At 37.3% G+C, this 14,342-nt stretch overlaps 2 protein-coding genes across 7 annotated transcripts in view; both read right to left on the reverse strand.

Moving 5' to 3' along the window:
- The window catches only part of LOC106758039 (dehydrodolichyl diphosphate synthase 6-like), a 12,624-nt gene extending 6,087 nt beyond the window's left edge, over positions 1-6,537 (reverse strand). For 4 of the 5 annotated variants that reach the window (XM_022779880.1, XM_014640934.2, XM_022779878.1 and 1 more), the window contains exon 1: positions 6,155-6,537. The gene's annotated coding sequence lies outside the window, so the exon portion shown is untranslated. Of the gene's footprint in view, positions 1-5,589; positions 5,721-6,154 lie in introns of those variants that run through there. The other variant, XM_022779879.1, reaches the window with a different exon arrangement.
- A 4,388-nt stretch (positions 6,538-10,925) lies between these two features.
- The window catches only part of LOC106759214, a 29,671-nt gene continuing 26,254 nt past the window's right edge, over positions 10,926-14,342 (reverse strand). For both annotated transcript variants that reach the window (XM_022779883.1, XM_022779882.1), the window contains 4 exons: positions 13,404-14,234; positions 11,978-12,727; positions 11,803-11,874; positions 10,926-11,708 (listed from right to left, as the gene is read on the reverse strand). In XM_022779883.1, the coding sequence (XP_022635604.1) occupies positions 10,932-11,708; positions 11,803-11,874; positions 11,978-12,727; positions 13,404-14,234 (2,430 nt within the window). In that variant the 3' untranslated portion in view covers positions 10,926-10,931. The remainder of the gene's footprint in view (positions 11,709-11,802; positions 11,875-11,977; positions 12,728-13,403; positions 14,235-14,342) is intronic.

The raw sequence follows: 14,342 nt of genomic DNA on the forward strand, positions 1-14,342 counted from the left end.
ATTGAAAGGGAGAAAAAAATATATTTCATTCTCTTCTCTTAACTTTCTTAGGAGGAACCCTGTCCTCGAATTCAGGGCTTTCTGTTTCTGTAACATTTGGTGCTCTCGTTACGCTCTCGTCAAGCTCTCTTCCATGGCTGACAACACTCGTCTTAAAACCCTTTCAGATAAACTCGATGAAATGCTCTCATAAATGTCACTATTTTCTACCCAAATGACTGATCTGCACACTCGTCTTTCTCACCTGGAATCCCCTTCGTCCCCTCCCCCATTCCAGTCCATTGACCACACACCTTCACAACATCATTTCTTGAAGCTGGATGTACCCCGCTTTGACGGTACAGATCCCGTTGGATGGATTTTTAAGATCAACCAATTCTTTGACTACCATAACACACCGGAGGAGGATCGTATCACTGTTGCATCCTTCTATCTTGATGGAGCGGCTTTGGCATGGTTTCAATGGATGTATCGTAACGGCCAAATTCTTTCATGGACTCATTTGTTGCAAGCTCTTGAGACCAGATTTGCTCCCACAGCTTTTGAAGATCCAAGGGGTAAGCTCTTTAAGCTTTCTCAAACATCTTCCGTTTCGGCTTACCTCAATGAATTTGAAGCCACTGCAAATCGCGTGACTGGGCTGTCACCGCCCTTCCTGTTAAGTTGTTTCCTCTCTGGCCTCAAGTCGGAAATCCGCCGTGAGGTGGTGGCTCAACAACCACAGACGTTGTCGTTAGCGGTGGGTTTGGCCAGGTTGCAAGAAGAGAAACTTTGGGATCTTTCTAGGGTTCAACGCGTTAAACCACTTTCATCTTGGCCCACTTCATCTCTTACGCGGACTGTTCCCACCCCTATTCAACAACCACCACCGAAACCTCTTCCTCCCATTTTGCCCTCCCCATCTCCAAAAACTCGATATCGCCAGTTGACGGAGGCCGAAATGGCGGACCGCCGTGAGAAGGGGCTTTGCTTTAATTGTGATCAGAAATACTCACGCTCTCATCGGTGTCCAGCTCGATTCCTTCTTCTAATCACTGAAGAGGACGACTCCACCGGTGGGTTGGCCTCAAACCCAACAAGTTTGGATCCTGACCCGAGAACGGATGAGCAACCCCCACAGCCCATAGACTTATTATTGGATTTACCGGCCCAAATCAGTTTACATGCCTTGTCTGGCACTGGGGCCCCAGAAACTCTGCGTCTCACGGGTCATATTGGACAACATCCAATTCGTGTGTTGGTGGATGGGGGTAGCACCCATAACTTCATTCAAAAGGAGGTGGCCATTCGTCTGGGCCTGACCCAAACACCCACCACACTTCTCAAAGTATTGGTTGGGAGCGGTGAAGAATTGGNTTGCACTACGTTGTGTTCTACAGTGGAATTGTTCATTCAGGGACATTCTTTTCACATAGATTTGTATGTATTAGATATGNGGGGNTCTGATNTAGTCCTTGGNGCCCAATGGTTAAAGCAATTAGGGCCCATATTAATGGATTACCAAGCATTGACTATGAAATTTGTTTTTAATCACTCTACCATCGAACTCANAGGTGATTCTGGGCCACAGCCCACCTCCATTTCCTTGCATCAACTCAGACGTGTNGCTCGTTCCGATCCTACGGCCCAANTTTTCTCTTTGGCAGTTCGACCAGCTTCTACACACTGCTCTCTTCCTACACACTCTGACCCCAGGGTGCAGCAATTACTCANTTCATTTTCCTCCTTATTTTCTGAGNCAATGTCTCTGCCACCATCACGTGAAACNGATCACGCCATTCCTCTCTTCCCTAATTCTCATCCTGTCAATGTCAGGCCCTACAAGTATCCTCACTCACAGAAATTGGAAATAGAAAAACAGGTCTCCAAAATGCTTGCCTCAGGGTGGATACAACCAAGTTCAAGTCCNTTCTNTTCCCCGGTTCTCCTCTTNAAAAAGAAGGATGGNTCATGGCGGATGTGTGTGNATTACCGNNCCTTGAATGCCATCACCGTCAAGGACCGGTTTCCACTTCCCACTATCGAGGAGCTGNTAGATGAACTGGGATCTGCGCGCTGTTTTTCCAAATTAGATCTTACCTCCGGGTTTCATCAGATTNGCCTNCATCCCACTGATGTCCACAAAACAGCCTTTCGTACACACGATGGTCATTATGAGTACTGTGTAATGCCCTTCGGTTTGTGCAACGCGCCAGCCACCTTCCAATCTACTATGAACGACATCTTCAGGCCCCTGTTACGTAAGACGNTTATTGTATTTTTTGATGATATCTTGGTCTTTAGTACTGATTTTGCCCANCATTTGTCNCATCTTCANCAGGTATTTGAGATACTTAAACGCAATCAGTTTTATTTACAACCTCAGAAGTGTTCCTTTTCCCAGTCCCAGATCGCATACTTGGGGCACATTGTAGCNGACNNGGGTGTGTCTCCAGATCNAGCAAAAATACAAGCTATGGTTCAGTGGCCAACTCCCTCTTGTGCTAAGGGACTGCGCGGATTTTTGGGATTAACAGGGTTTTATCGCAAGTTCGTANGNGGGTATGCANCAATTGCACAACCCTTGACAGACCTTCTCAAAAAAGGAAATTTCACATGGTCTTCCACAGCTCAACAAGCATTCGATACACTGAAATCTGCTATGACTAGTACTACTGTTTTGTCATTGCCTGATTTCTCTAAAACATTTTATGTGCAAACCGATGCCTCCGGATCGGCGATGGGTGCAGTGTTAATTCAAGATAATCATCCGATTGCTTATTTCAGTAAAGTGTTCTGCCCTCGTTTATCTAAGTCCTCTGCTTATGTTCGGGAGCTTCATGCCATTACAAGTGCGGTGAAACGGTGGCGTCAATATTTGTTGGGCCATTTTTTTATTATTCAAACTGATCAGAGGAGCTTGAAGGAGTTATTGACTCAAATTATTCAGACCCCAGAACAACAACATTACCTTGTTAAGTTACTCGGCTATGATTATGAAATTCAGTACAAACCAGGGAAGCTAAACATAGTGGCAGATGCACTTTCACGAGCTGATTGCACTACTCAGGGTGCGATGCACATGCTGACTATCCCTCAATTTGTGTTCTTGCATGACTTAAAGGAATCACAATTACTTGACCCAGATTTTATCCTCATGAGGGATAAATATCTCTCAGATCCTTCCTCATATCCTCACTTCAACTGGAATGGTGAATTGCTTATTTATCGTGGGAAAATTTGGTTAAGCTCCAAGTCCAAATTCATTTCCTTGTTGTTAAGAGAGTTCCATGAAACACCTATTGGCGGCCATGCTGGGGTCAGCAAAATTCTGAAACGATTGAGTGCTAACTTTTACTGGGCGACTATGGCCAAGGATGTTAAGGTGTTTGTATCTCAGTGCAATGTGTGTCAACAAACTAAGCATAGTAATAAGCGTCCAGGAGGCCTTTTACATCCGTTACCCATCCCAACGGGTGTTTGGGAAGATATTTCTCTAGATTTTGTAACTGGTCTCCCTCCTTCCAATGGTTACACAGTGTTATTGGTGGTAGTGGATCGTTTCTCAAAGGCTGTCCATTTGGGCACTCTACGTACAGGCTTCACAGCTTATAAAGTAGCAGAGTTATTTGTCACTTTGGTTTGCAAACACCACGGCTTGCCCAAGAGTATTGTCTCCGATAGAGATCCGATTTTTATTAGCCGTTTCTGGTCAGATTTGTTCAAGTTCAGCGGCACCCTTCTCCGAATGAGCTCCTCTTACCATCCTCAAACTGATGGACAGACCGAAGTCATGAATCGCACCATTGAACAATATTTAAGAGCTTTCGTCCACAACAAACCTCATCATTGGTTCAAATACCTTCCTTCGGCAGAATACCATTACAATACTTCAATTCATTCTGGGTCTGGATTGACTCCCTTTGAAGTGGTTTATGGCAAGCCACCTCCATCTATACCAGCTTACATTGAAGGCACTTCTACTAATGCAGGTTGTGATTCGGTGCTTACATCCCGTGAGGAGATTTTTTCACTTCTCAAAACTAATTTGTTAAAGGCACAAAACAGAATGAAGAAGATTGCAGATTCGAAACGTAGAGATTTGACATTCGAGGTCGGGTCTTGGGTGTATCTGAAACTTCAGCCGTACCGGCAAGTTTCAGTCTCTGGACACCGGTATCATAAGCTAGCCAAGCGTTTCTATGGGCCCTATAAAGTGCTTGAACGTATTGGGCCTGTCGCATACAAGATCGAGCTTCCGCCACAGTCCAAGATACACAATGTCTTCCACTGCTCTATGTTGAAACATCATGAAGGACCTATTCCTCCAAATATTGACCAACTTCCTTCTGAGTCTGTGGAAAACAACCCTCTTGTCACTCCATTGGCTGTTTTGGATTTTAAGACAGTACCTGTGGATGGTGTTCCCACTCGTTTTGCTTTGGTTCAATGGAATGGGTTGTCTCCTGATGACACGTTGTGGGAGAAATGGCAGAACCTCAAATCATTGTATGACCTTGAGGACAAGGTCCTTGCCGAAGGGGATGGTATTGTTATGCAAAACTATTTGGATGAGGATGCTAGGCCCAAAAGATTGATAAAAAGACCAGCTGGATGGTCTGATTTCATTCATCACTAGTATATTTCATTTTAATTATTCTGTTGGTGCAGGTTCTAGAAGAAGATAGTTATGGGTTTTTTGTTAGTGTTACTTGGCCTGTGTGCCACCTGTCATAGGGAATATTTTGAGAAGCTATTTCTATTGCTGTACTGTGCATTGAAAGGGAGAAAAAAATATATTTCATTCTCTTCTCTTAACTTTCTTAGGAGGAACCCTGTCCTCGAATTCAGGGCTTTCTGTTTCTGTAACAGTCCACCAATTTGTTGGTACTTCTGATTTGATCATTTCCCTAACAATTTTTTTTTTCCAAGCATCATCAGTGAGGCTATTATGCTACCAAATTCACTGCCTTGAGTATCCAAGATGTTAGATTTAGGCTACTATCAGATATATTATCTTTATTTTATATTTATCTTTTATCTTTTGTTAATTTGTTATTATTTCTTATTTGTGTTTTGGGTCACAAGGAAAATTAATCCAATACATACTTTTTCACTATATTCAACATGGTATCACAATAGAGTATGGAATGTTTCATGAGACGGTACGCATAAACTACCCCTAATCTAGACTCTTAAGTGATGGGCAACTTTGGGGTGTATTCGAACAACTTTATTAGCCATAGACACTTTTCTTATTCTAATATAGATCTAAAAGACAAACTCATTTTGCCCCTCGGAGATGTATGAAACAAGCAGACTCAAACGTGATACAACCCTCAAGCTTTCATTTACCGGATACACTAAGTGACAAGACAGTCAAGAACACAACCTTGTCTAATTTCTTACCACATTCGAGTCATCACCAAACACAAATTTCAAACTAAACAAATCAGATTCGTGTCATGAAAGGGACATACAGTAACCATTTACTGTGTATCATGAATGACATGTTCGTGAGACGCACAATATAACACACTCACTATAATCAGCATACAAAACAAAACAGAAATTAATGTCAATATTAGGAGCAATCAAATAGTTAATTACCAGTCATTTTGCAATGCAGAAATGAGGGGAAAATGAGAAGGTGGCAAAAGCTTGGAAATCACAGCAACAAAGAAAAACCCAACAAAGAAAACAGAACCAATTGACAGAAACAAGCATCCCCACAATTTTCTCTCATCAAATGAAGCCAACCAACGCATTGCATCACTCAACCTTCACCACAATCAAATACCTCTGAAGAGATTTCTGAAAACAAAATTAAGAGAATAAAATATTTGAGCTTCCTTCTATGATTAGAAAATGTAAATTATAAACGGGATTTCATTTATTAAAAAAAATCAATTCACCCAAGAAAACAGTCATGCTTACTAAAATCGGGTGTTAACTCGTAAAAACGTACGACGACTATACGATACAACAAACATTGCCCGAGTTGAATCGTAAGCAAACTCGATTTTGGAGCGGGATCGGTGGGCTCGCCGAGAACTCAGTAAGCTACGCCAAACTCGCGAGCTTGCAGTCGTGTTGGCGAGTTCAGACGGTATTATTTTAAACAAAAACGACGACATTCATTGTCGTTTCGGGTGCGAAAATAAACAAAACTTACCGCGATTAGGGTCCGTTTATCTCCTCTACTGCTCGCGGAGTAGGGTTCCTTCTTCTGTCGTCTACTGCTTGCGGAAGACCGACACAGCTGCCTCCACTCGCGGATGCTTTCGGGGCTCTCTTTCCCTATCCCCACGGAAGGCACTCTTAGTTCGCGAGGCGCTGTGGTTCTCTTTGTTCTCCACGCCGTCGTTGTTGCAGCAGTTTGTGACGTCGTTGTCGTCCGGTCATCGGTGTGGTGGCGTGTGCTGGTTCTCTTCTCAGGTCACCACATCGCTGCCGTTCCTGCCGGCACCGTGGTTCTCTTCTTCCTTTCGGAAGTTTGTGCTCTTCTCTTCGTGCTGGCTCTGCTGTTAGGTTTGTTTATTGTTTTCTTCACTACCATTTTCCAGAAGCAATTAATTAGTTAAGTCCACATCTCTAAAAGTATTCAACAGGAAAGCTAACTAATTATATTTTAAAATTTCTTTTATTTTGTAACTTTTTAAACACTTAATTTTATTTTATTCGAAATTGTTATAATGATATAAATTAAATTACTATTTATTTTATCATAGTATAAAATTTTAAAATGAATATATATAATATTTTAATGATTTTGATAAGACTTGCATACAAACTACTTTGTCAACTTAAAGCTAGTTAACTCACGAGCAACGATCTCCTATCAGATCATTTCTTCAAGAAAGTCTTAAGACTCTTAGAATTCGTCGGACCAATGAGGAGCCATCAAATTATTCTTTCAACCTGGGACTGTTCCAAGACTCCTAAAGTTCACTAATGAGTGAGGAACATTCCAAAGTAAATTCCCTCTTGCATCGTCATTTATCCGGTCAAGGGAAAGTTCCCACTGAACTCTTAAAGCTCATCGATAGGACAAAATAAAGAGAAAAGGAGACTTAAAACGCATCGAAAATAGACTCTCTAATACAACATGAAAGACTTCTTTCAAGTTCACAATAATCCTTATGCATCTCTTCCAATAAAGAATTTGTTTGAGCTTAGGAAGCTTGTGTTGAGATTGTTGACAACACAAACTCTATATCAAACTGGTTTTTGATGATGACAACACACTGCTTAATAACAGTACATAAGTTCCAGGTTTACATGTTCAGCTGATATACCAAACTGATTTGAACAATGCTTTTGTTGAATATGTTTTGATTGATTTGCAATGTGTGTTCCTATGATTGATTATGTATTATATGTATGGAACATGCTTGTATTGAAATGTGTGATAAAATGATTTTGATTACTTCTGCACATTTCTGAAGAAAAGATCACATGCACTTTTATGAACTTATACTTGTTGTGACAAAGGTCTAGTTCAGTCGAATACACTAGGAATGAATTCGACTATGCTAAAATCTTTGTACAGATTTTGTGAACATGTGCTTGATGAGATTTTGAGTTGAAAAGAATTTCAAAGTATTTTTTCAACTGTCAGTCGACAGTGTGGAATACTCATTCGAATGTATTGTTTTATATTTGGAATTTTGTTATGCCTACTTGCTCCAACGACTATATTTTTCAAAAGTTAGTTAAGATTGTCTGACTGGATCAACTGTCTTAAATGTGCATTGATTTGGTTGACTGAGGAGCCTTTGTGTTGACTATATGTTATAACTGTTTTAATACAATCGATTGTATTAGTAGGTCATTCGACTAAGAATGACAGGAAAACTATAAATATGACAGAACACGAATTGTTCTGAGACTTTTGTGATCTAACACTTCTTCATTGTCCTGTTTCAGAGATAGTTCTCAGTTTTGGAAGCTCCAAGAAGACGGTGGTGATCTTTCTTGAGAGAGATTCAGATTGAGGAGTCAATTGCGCACACTGTTTGATCAACATCTGCACAAAGAAGGTGCTTCTGATTTGATCCTGAGAGGCTTGGCATCCTGTGAAGACTACTGTATTTGATTGAAGGCTTGGTAACCTGTGAAGTTTGCTGTAATAGGCTTGACAACCTGTGAAGTTTGCTATGATAAGCTTGGCAACCTGTGAAGCGTGCTGTGATAGGCTTGACATCCTGTGAAGAGTGCTGGTTACACATTGAGGATTGTTCAATGTAGGTTTAGATTGCAGAAGAGAAGATTCTTGCTGCAATTCTGGTTTTGTGTGTGCATCTATATTTGGTTTTGGGTTATAGAGGAGATTTATATTTTTGCGTGGTGCTTCTATAAATTCCTTGTTGTAAAAACCGCAACCATTATAGTGCATTTGCTTCCAAGATTGGAAGGACACTGGATGTAGGCATTGTTGGCCAAACCAGTATAAAATCCAGTGTTTGATTTTCTCTATCTCTGCACTCTTTAATTTAGTCGACTTTATCGGTTTAACAGTCAACTACGTTTTTTTCCGCTGTATTGAATTTTCATTACTTGCATTTCAAGGAAAGATCAAAAGCTTTGAATTTTCATACCAAGATTGTGAAAAGATTTTGTTTTTGAACTAACACCAATTCACCCCCTCTTGGTGTAAAACGAAGCCAACCTGTTTCCTAACAATTGACACCAAAGCTGAATGACCATCCAGTCATCCAAGGATAAGGATCGGGCGATCGACCATCTAACAAAAAAATGACCGACCGATTTGAAAAAGTCATTAATTTGATAGTTAATTTGAGTAAGAACAACTATTAATGAGTAGTTAACGAGAATAATAGTCATTGATTAACAATTAATAAGAATAATGTCATCTATTGGTTATAAATGTGGCCAAATTGAATTTGACCAAATTTCGGTCGAGTTCGACTTTTTAAAATTCAACCCAATTTTGACTAGGGCCAACTAGAGCAAATTCTGCATAGGTCGACTTGGCTAAACTCGGTTAGAGCTGACTTGACCTAAATTTAGTTAGGATCGACTCAACATAAATTTGGTCAAGGCCGACTTTATCGAATTCGGCCAAATTTGAGTTGGGACTGACTTGACCGAATTCAGCTAAGTCCAACTTGTCAAATTTGAGTTGAGGCCAACTCAATCGAATTCGGGCAAATTTTGGTTAGGGCCAACTCAGTTGAATTCGACTAAAATTTAGTTCAAATCAAATTGGACAGATTCAACAACTGAAAATGTATTGTAATTAAAGATAAAATGTCTAACAAAAAAAATAACTTTTTACTTTATAAAAGAGGTAAAAAAAATTAAACATGATTATTAATATTAATATTTAATTAAGAAATTATTTTGCTTAAATTTGTTATGATGAATTTAAAAAGTTATTGACTTTTATTAATAAGTTATTTTTGTTAATGGTAACATTTTTGCAAATTAATTAAGAAATTACATTAATTTGAGATCTAAGACAAAAATCAATTGAATAGTAGTCTTTAGAAAATTAATGATAAATTTTATTAAAAAAACAGTGAAATCAATCTATTTTAATTTTATTGTTGAAGTCATTTTTATATTTTTAAATTTTTATTTTATTTAAATTTTTTATCTTAATTTCTTTGTTATTATTATTATTATTTTATTTGACTAACTTTTTAGTATAGATTTCATATGAACTATTTGTTAAAGATCAATTTCAAATTTATTGAGAGATAGGTTTAAATAATCTTAGCCATATTAATATTTTTCCTACTTTTTTATAATGTTGAAGTTATTATAGATAATTAATATTTGTTTGATTGTTTCAATGATAATGTTGTCAAATTTGGAGTCCTTGAGGACCAAGTTAGAAATTTAAACATTTTAGTTTTTATTTGATATTTGTTATTTTAATTTTATTTTAATTTATTACTAACTTGCTTTTTATTTTTCGATTCCTCCTAACATTTTTTACTTATTTCCTTTTGTTATTTTAATTTTTTAAGTTTATTATTTTTAATCATAATTTTTGTTGGTTGAATTTTGTAAAAAAAATTGTAAAACTAGTTGGAAACACTTTGACTAAGAAAAGATAAGGTACTTAAATAATTCTTTCTTTGAGTGTTCATCTCTTTTCGTCTATTCAATGACTATATAATTCATTTTATTTTTCAAAAATGTAATTATTTTTGTTGAAAATAATCAACAATCTATTTTTCACACGAATTACAATTACTGTTTACAATATATGATTTTCAACAACATCAAATTGTCACATCTATTGTTGCACTTACTAGAAGGAGATTAAACATACGTGAACTTAATATCTATAGGATAATTTTTTTGGAGTATGAGTTTATCCACGAGAATAATCATATGTTACACTTGGTTCTCAACATCAATAACATGCACAACACAAGTTACAACAACCAATGGTCATCCTTTATGAAATGATGGAGGATGCAAGTGATAATAACCGTGTTAAGACACGGAGGATGCAAGTGACTTTAACATCGAAATACCTTTTGATAGGTATTTCCGATTGGTTGAGACGAACATGAACCTTAGCATTGGAGTGTTAAGACATGGAGTATTGCACAATCGATTTCTATAAGTGACTAACCGACCCTACATACCTAAATAACTACTATACCGATACCGATAACATCTTTAGGTGTGATCTATGTTATCACTTCTATAGTTATCCCTAAACAATGTAAAATGACAGTGTTATTAGAAAAGGTAACTGAGAACACAATTTCCAAAACCAAACTATTGAAATAAAACCGGTACCATAATGATGACGGAGAAACATTCGAACAAAGTTTATGCACGCAAGTAAGTTTAGGAAAACTTGGTAAGAAACGAAGGTGTTGGTGACCAAATACATTAATGTGAATTTTCTAACAAAATTATAGACTTGGCTAGTTTATACCTGTCAACAAACTCAGCTCTTCCAATTAAGTTTGCTCCTGAGGCTTGAATTCATGCAAATCAGGTACATAGGAGTATTTCATTTGAGGGCATTCCTTTAATGTCACTTGATCCAAGCATGGGAACTTTAACTTGAAAGTCCCTGAGTAAATTCCTATAATGTTTGGTAAAGATTCAAGAGACAAAAGGCTGAGCTGGTCAAATGTTATCTCTTCATCTTCATCTTCTGATTCATGATCTTCCTCTTTGGACACTATTTCCTGAATTGCTTGACAATCCCGTATGGATATGTTCTTCAGTTGACCTAGTCTTTTGGCTGTTGAGGATGTGAACACATATATCAATCCATGGCATTCACCAACATTCAAAGAGGTAAGATTTGAAAAAGACAAGGTGGATGGCACCAAAATTTTCATGGTAGGGCATGAAAACACTTCCAATGTTTCCAGTGTTTTAAGTAAGGGTTCTACCCAAGAGTGCTCTAATCCGATGGCATTAAGCTGTGAGAGATTCTTCAGATGTAATCTTTTCAGCTTTGAAAGTACTTTGCTACAATCAGTCGCAGGTCCTTGAGAGCAGAATATTTCAGTGAAGGAACTGCAAACCACTTCAAGATTTTCAATGTTGGGTATCTCTTCAAGTAATCCACTGGAGAATATATTTGAGTTATCATCTTCATGATAGCACATTAATTTGAGAAGTTTTAAATTTTGCAGGAGGTGTGCAACATTTGCTCCAAATTGTCCTTGTCCAATCATAGTGTCCTTCCAAGTGATTTCTTGGTGTTCAATGCTTGGCATAACCTAAGAAATTTCGGAAAAAAAAGGTATATGAATACCAAAAGGTGTCATTCAGGGAGAGTTATCAAACCAGTAAAATTTTAGAAATTGTCCTTGCCTGGAGCTGTGCTTGCGAAATTGCCACGGCGTCTTCCTTTTTGAGTGATAATTGCACCAACTTTGGAAAAACCTAGCAATTGTTCAAAACATTTGATAAATTTTGCACTAATTTATTCATATGGAGACACGCAAACACAACATGAAAACTGCAGAGAGGAAAGATATTTGGGTACCTTTTCAACTGAGAAAGCAGCTTGCTGATGTATTGAAATACCGAGTTGATCCTTTGTATGTGCAAATTCATCGCTATGATGCTCAGTTTTAAACAATTTCAACTGATCACAATGATATATATCTAGCTGTGTTAGCATTGGCCATTCCAGAGTGTGTTTTCCAGGGTACAAGTATTTGAGCTCTGGCAATTCCCATAGTGTTAATGAGGTCAGACAATGGAAATTGAACTGCTTAGTTTCTCCATTGATGGCTTCATCAGCCTCTGCAAAAATTTCTACCAGTGTTGCACAAGCTCTCACATGAAGCTTAACAAGATGATTGGCCACTGATGTTGGAAACAGACTTTTAAGGGTTTGACAGTTAGAAATTGACACTTGTTGCAAGTCTTGAAGGCTCAGAATTTCATCAGGATTCAGATTCCAGATGTGCTCCAGATTTGGCAACTGATTTAGAACCAGTTTTTTCAAAGGAAGAGAAATCGGTTTCATGTCTGCTCCTTCACCATTCACATCAAATATTGCCTTCACAGATTGACAGTTGCTTACCTCAATCTCTTTCAAGTTACATAGAAATGGAAGTAAATGAAAAGGAATGACATTGGGAAAAGATTCACATTCCACCACAGTTAAAGATTTCAAATTGTTGAAAGAATTGTTTGTTGAGATTGGAGCTACACCAAGCCAAATCTCTTGTAGGTGTGAGTGATCACCAAATTTTAAATGCTCTGTGTCGCATGCAGACTTTTCCACCTGTATGTCAAACAATAATTGACTAAAGACCCTCAACATTTTATAATATATTCAGAGGGTGCTTCTAATATTCTTATTCAACACCAATTTTTCACTTATTTCAGATAATGATAAAATGAATGCTTATGCATGTTTAGTATGCCAACGTGTTTTGGATATTATGATAGATAATATATTAAAAATACATTATATTAATATTTTGTTGGGAATATAAATGTAAGTCTAAATGCATGGTGACAAGACTTAAACTTATATTTGTGTTAAAGATATTATAAGTCTCTCATGTAACATTGACTTAAGTTTCATTTGTTGTTAAATCTCTCTCAAAAGACCTATATAACCCACTTAAATTTTAATAAATATAAATTTTAAAATTAATTTAATTTTGCCGTTTGGACTTTAACTTTAATATAATTAATTCTGTTTAATTTTTTACTCCAACTGTTAAATTATTAAAATAACTCTATTTGAGTGTATCACATAACTGAAACTATAACTAATTAATACTCTTGTAGTATTTAAAATACCACCAAAAATTAATTTAATTACTTTAAATGTAAATAAATAGCTTTTAAATTACTAAAGCTAAACTTGTGAATAAAATAAGAAGAAAAAAATCAAAGAGAATAAAAGTACAATTTAGCATATTGAATTCATTAGATGAAGAATTCCTTACCTGTGTTTGAAACAATCTCTGAAATGATGTGTTTAGATCATCATGGAAGAATAAATCTGAATCCTGATACGACGTTTTAATCCCCAAAAACCTTGGCGCAGTCAGGACTCCGTCGGAGAAAGTTTTCATATTGGGGCAATTAATTACATATGCATTTTTCAAACATGAAAACTGCATGATGGCATTCCCTGCTAAGAAGCTTTGTAGTCGAGGTAAGGAATTCAAAGTTAATGTTGTTAATCTTTCAAATATGATCTCATCACAATCATCTTCATCTTCCTTCATTGCTATTTCTTTTATTGATTCACAATTCCTCACAATTAAGGTCTCAAGTAGCACTAAACTTTTTGCAGTTGAAAATGTGAATAAATACTCTATTCGACCACAGTCCATCACATACAACTCTTTCAGATTGATGAAAGACAATGCGCCGCGCCCTAATTTTTCCAACCAAGGACAACTGATAACCCTTAATGTTTGAAGCTTTTCAGAGAATGGCTTTACCCATGGGTGCTCGAATCCTATTGACTCAAGCTCATTTAGTTCAAATAGGGTTAATGCATTCAATGTCGCAGGAATCCCATCATGAACTTTCAATTTCTTAGACGAAAATATCTCCTTAGTACCAAAGCATCTCTGCACTCGAAAATGTTCTAAATTAGGTACCCTGTGTAGGAAGTCAAAAGGTAAAGTACCTTTCTCATTTTTATCATCCTCAAAGCACAATCGGAGAAGACTTAATTTGCTGAGGTAGTCTTGTGGCATACGTGCATCGCTGAAGAGCATCATGTTTTTCTCATTCAGTGTCAATCCTTTAAGTTTCGGAACAACCTAGATTCAGTTCAAACCAATTCAAAGGAAAAACACATAATGGAAGTTAGAAGGAAGAAAGTTGGAAAATATATAATGAAAAGAAAAGCAAGCACAAATATTGGAAAA

This window comes from Vigna radiata, chromosome 4, assembly GCF_000741045.1.
Source record: "Vigna radiata var. radiata cultivar VC1973A chromosome 4, Vradiata_ver6, whole genome shotgun sequence".
NCBI classification, from domain to species: domain Eukaryota; kingdom Viridiplantae; phylum Streptophyta; class Magnoliopsida; order Fabales; family Fabaceae; genus Vigna; species Vigna radiata.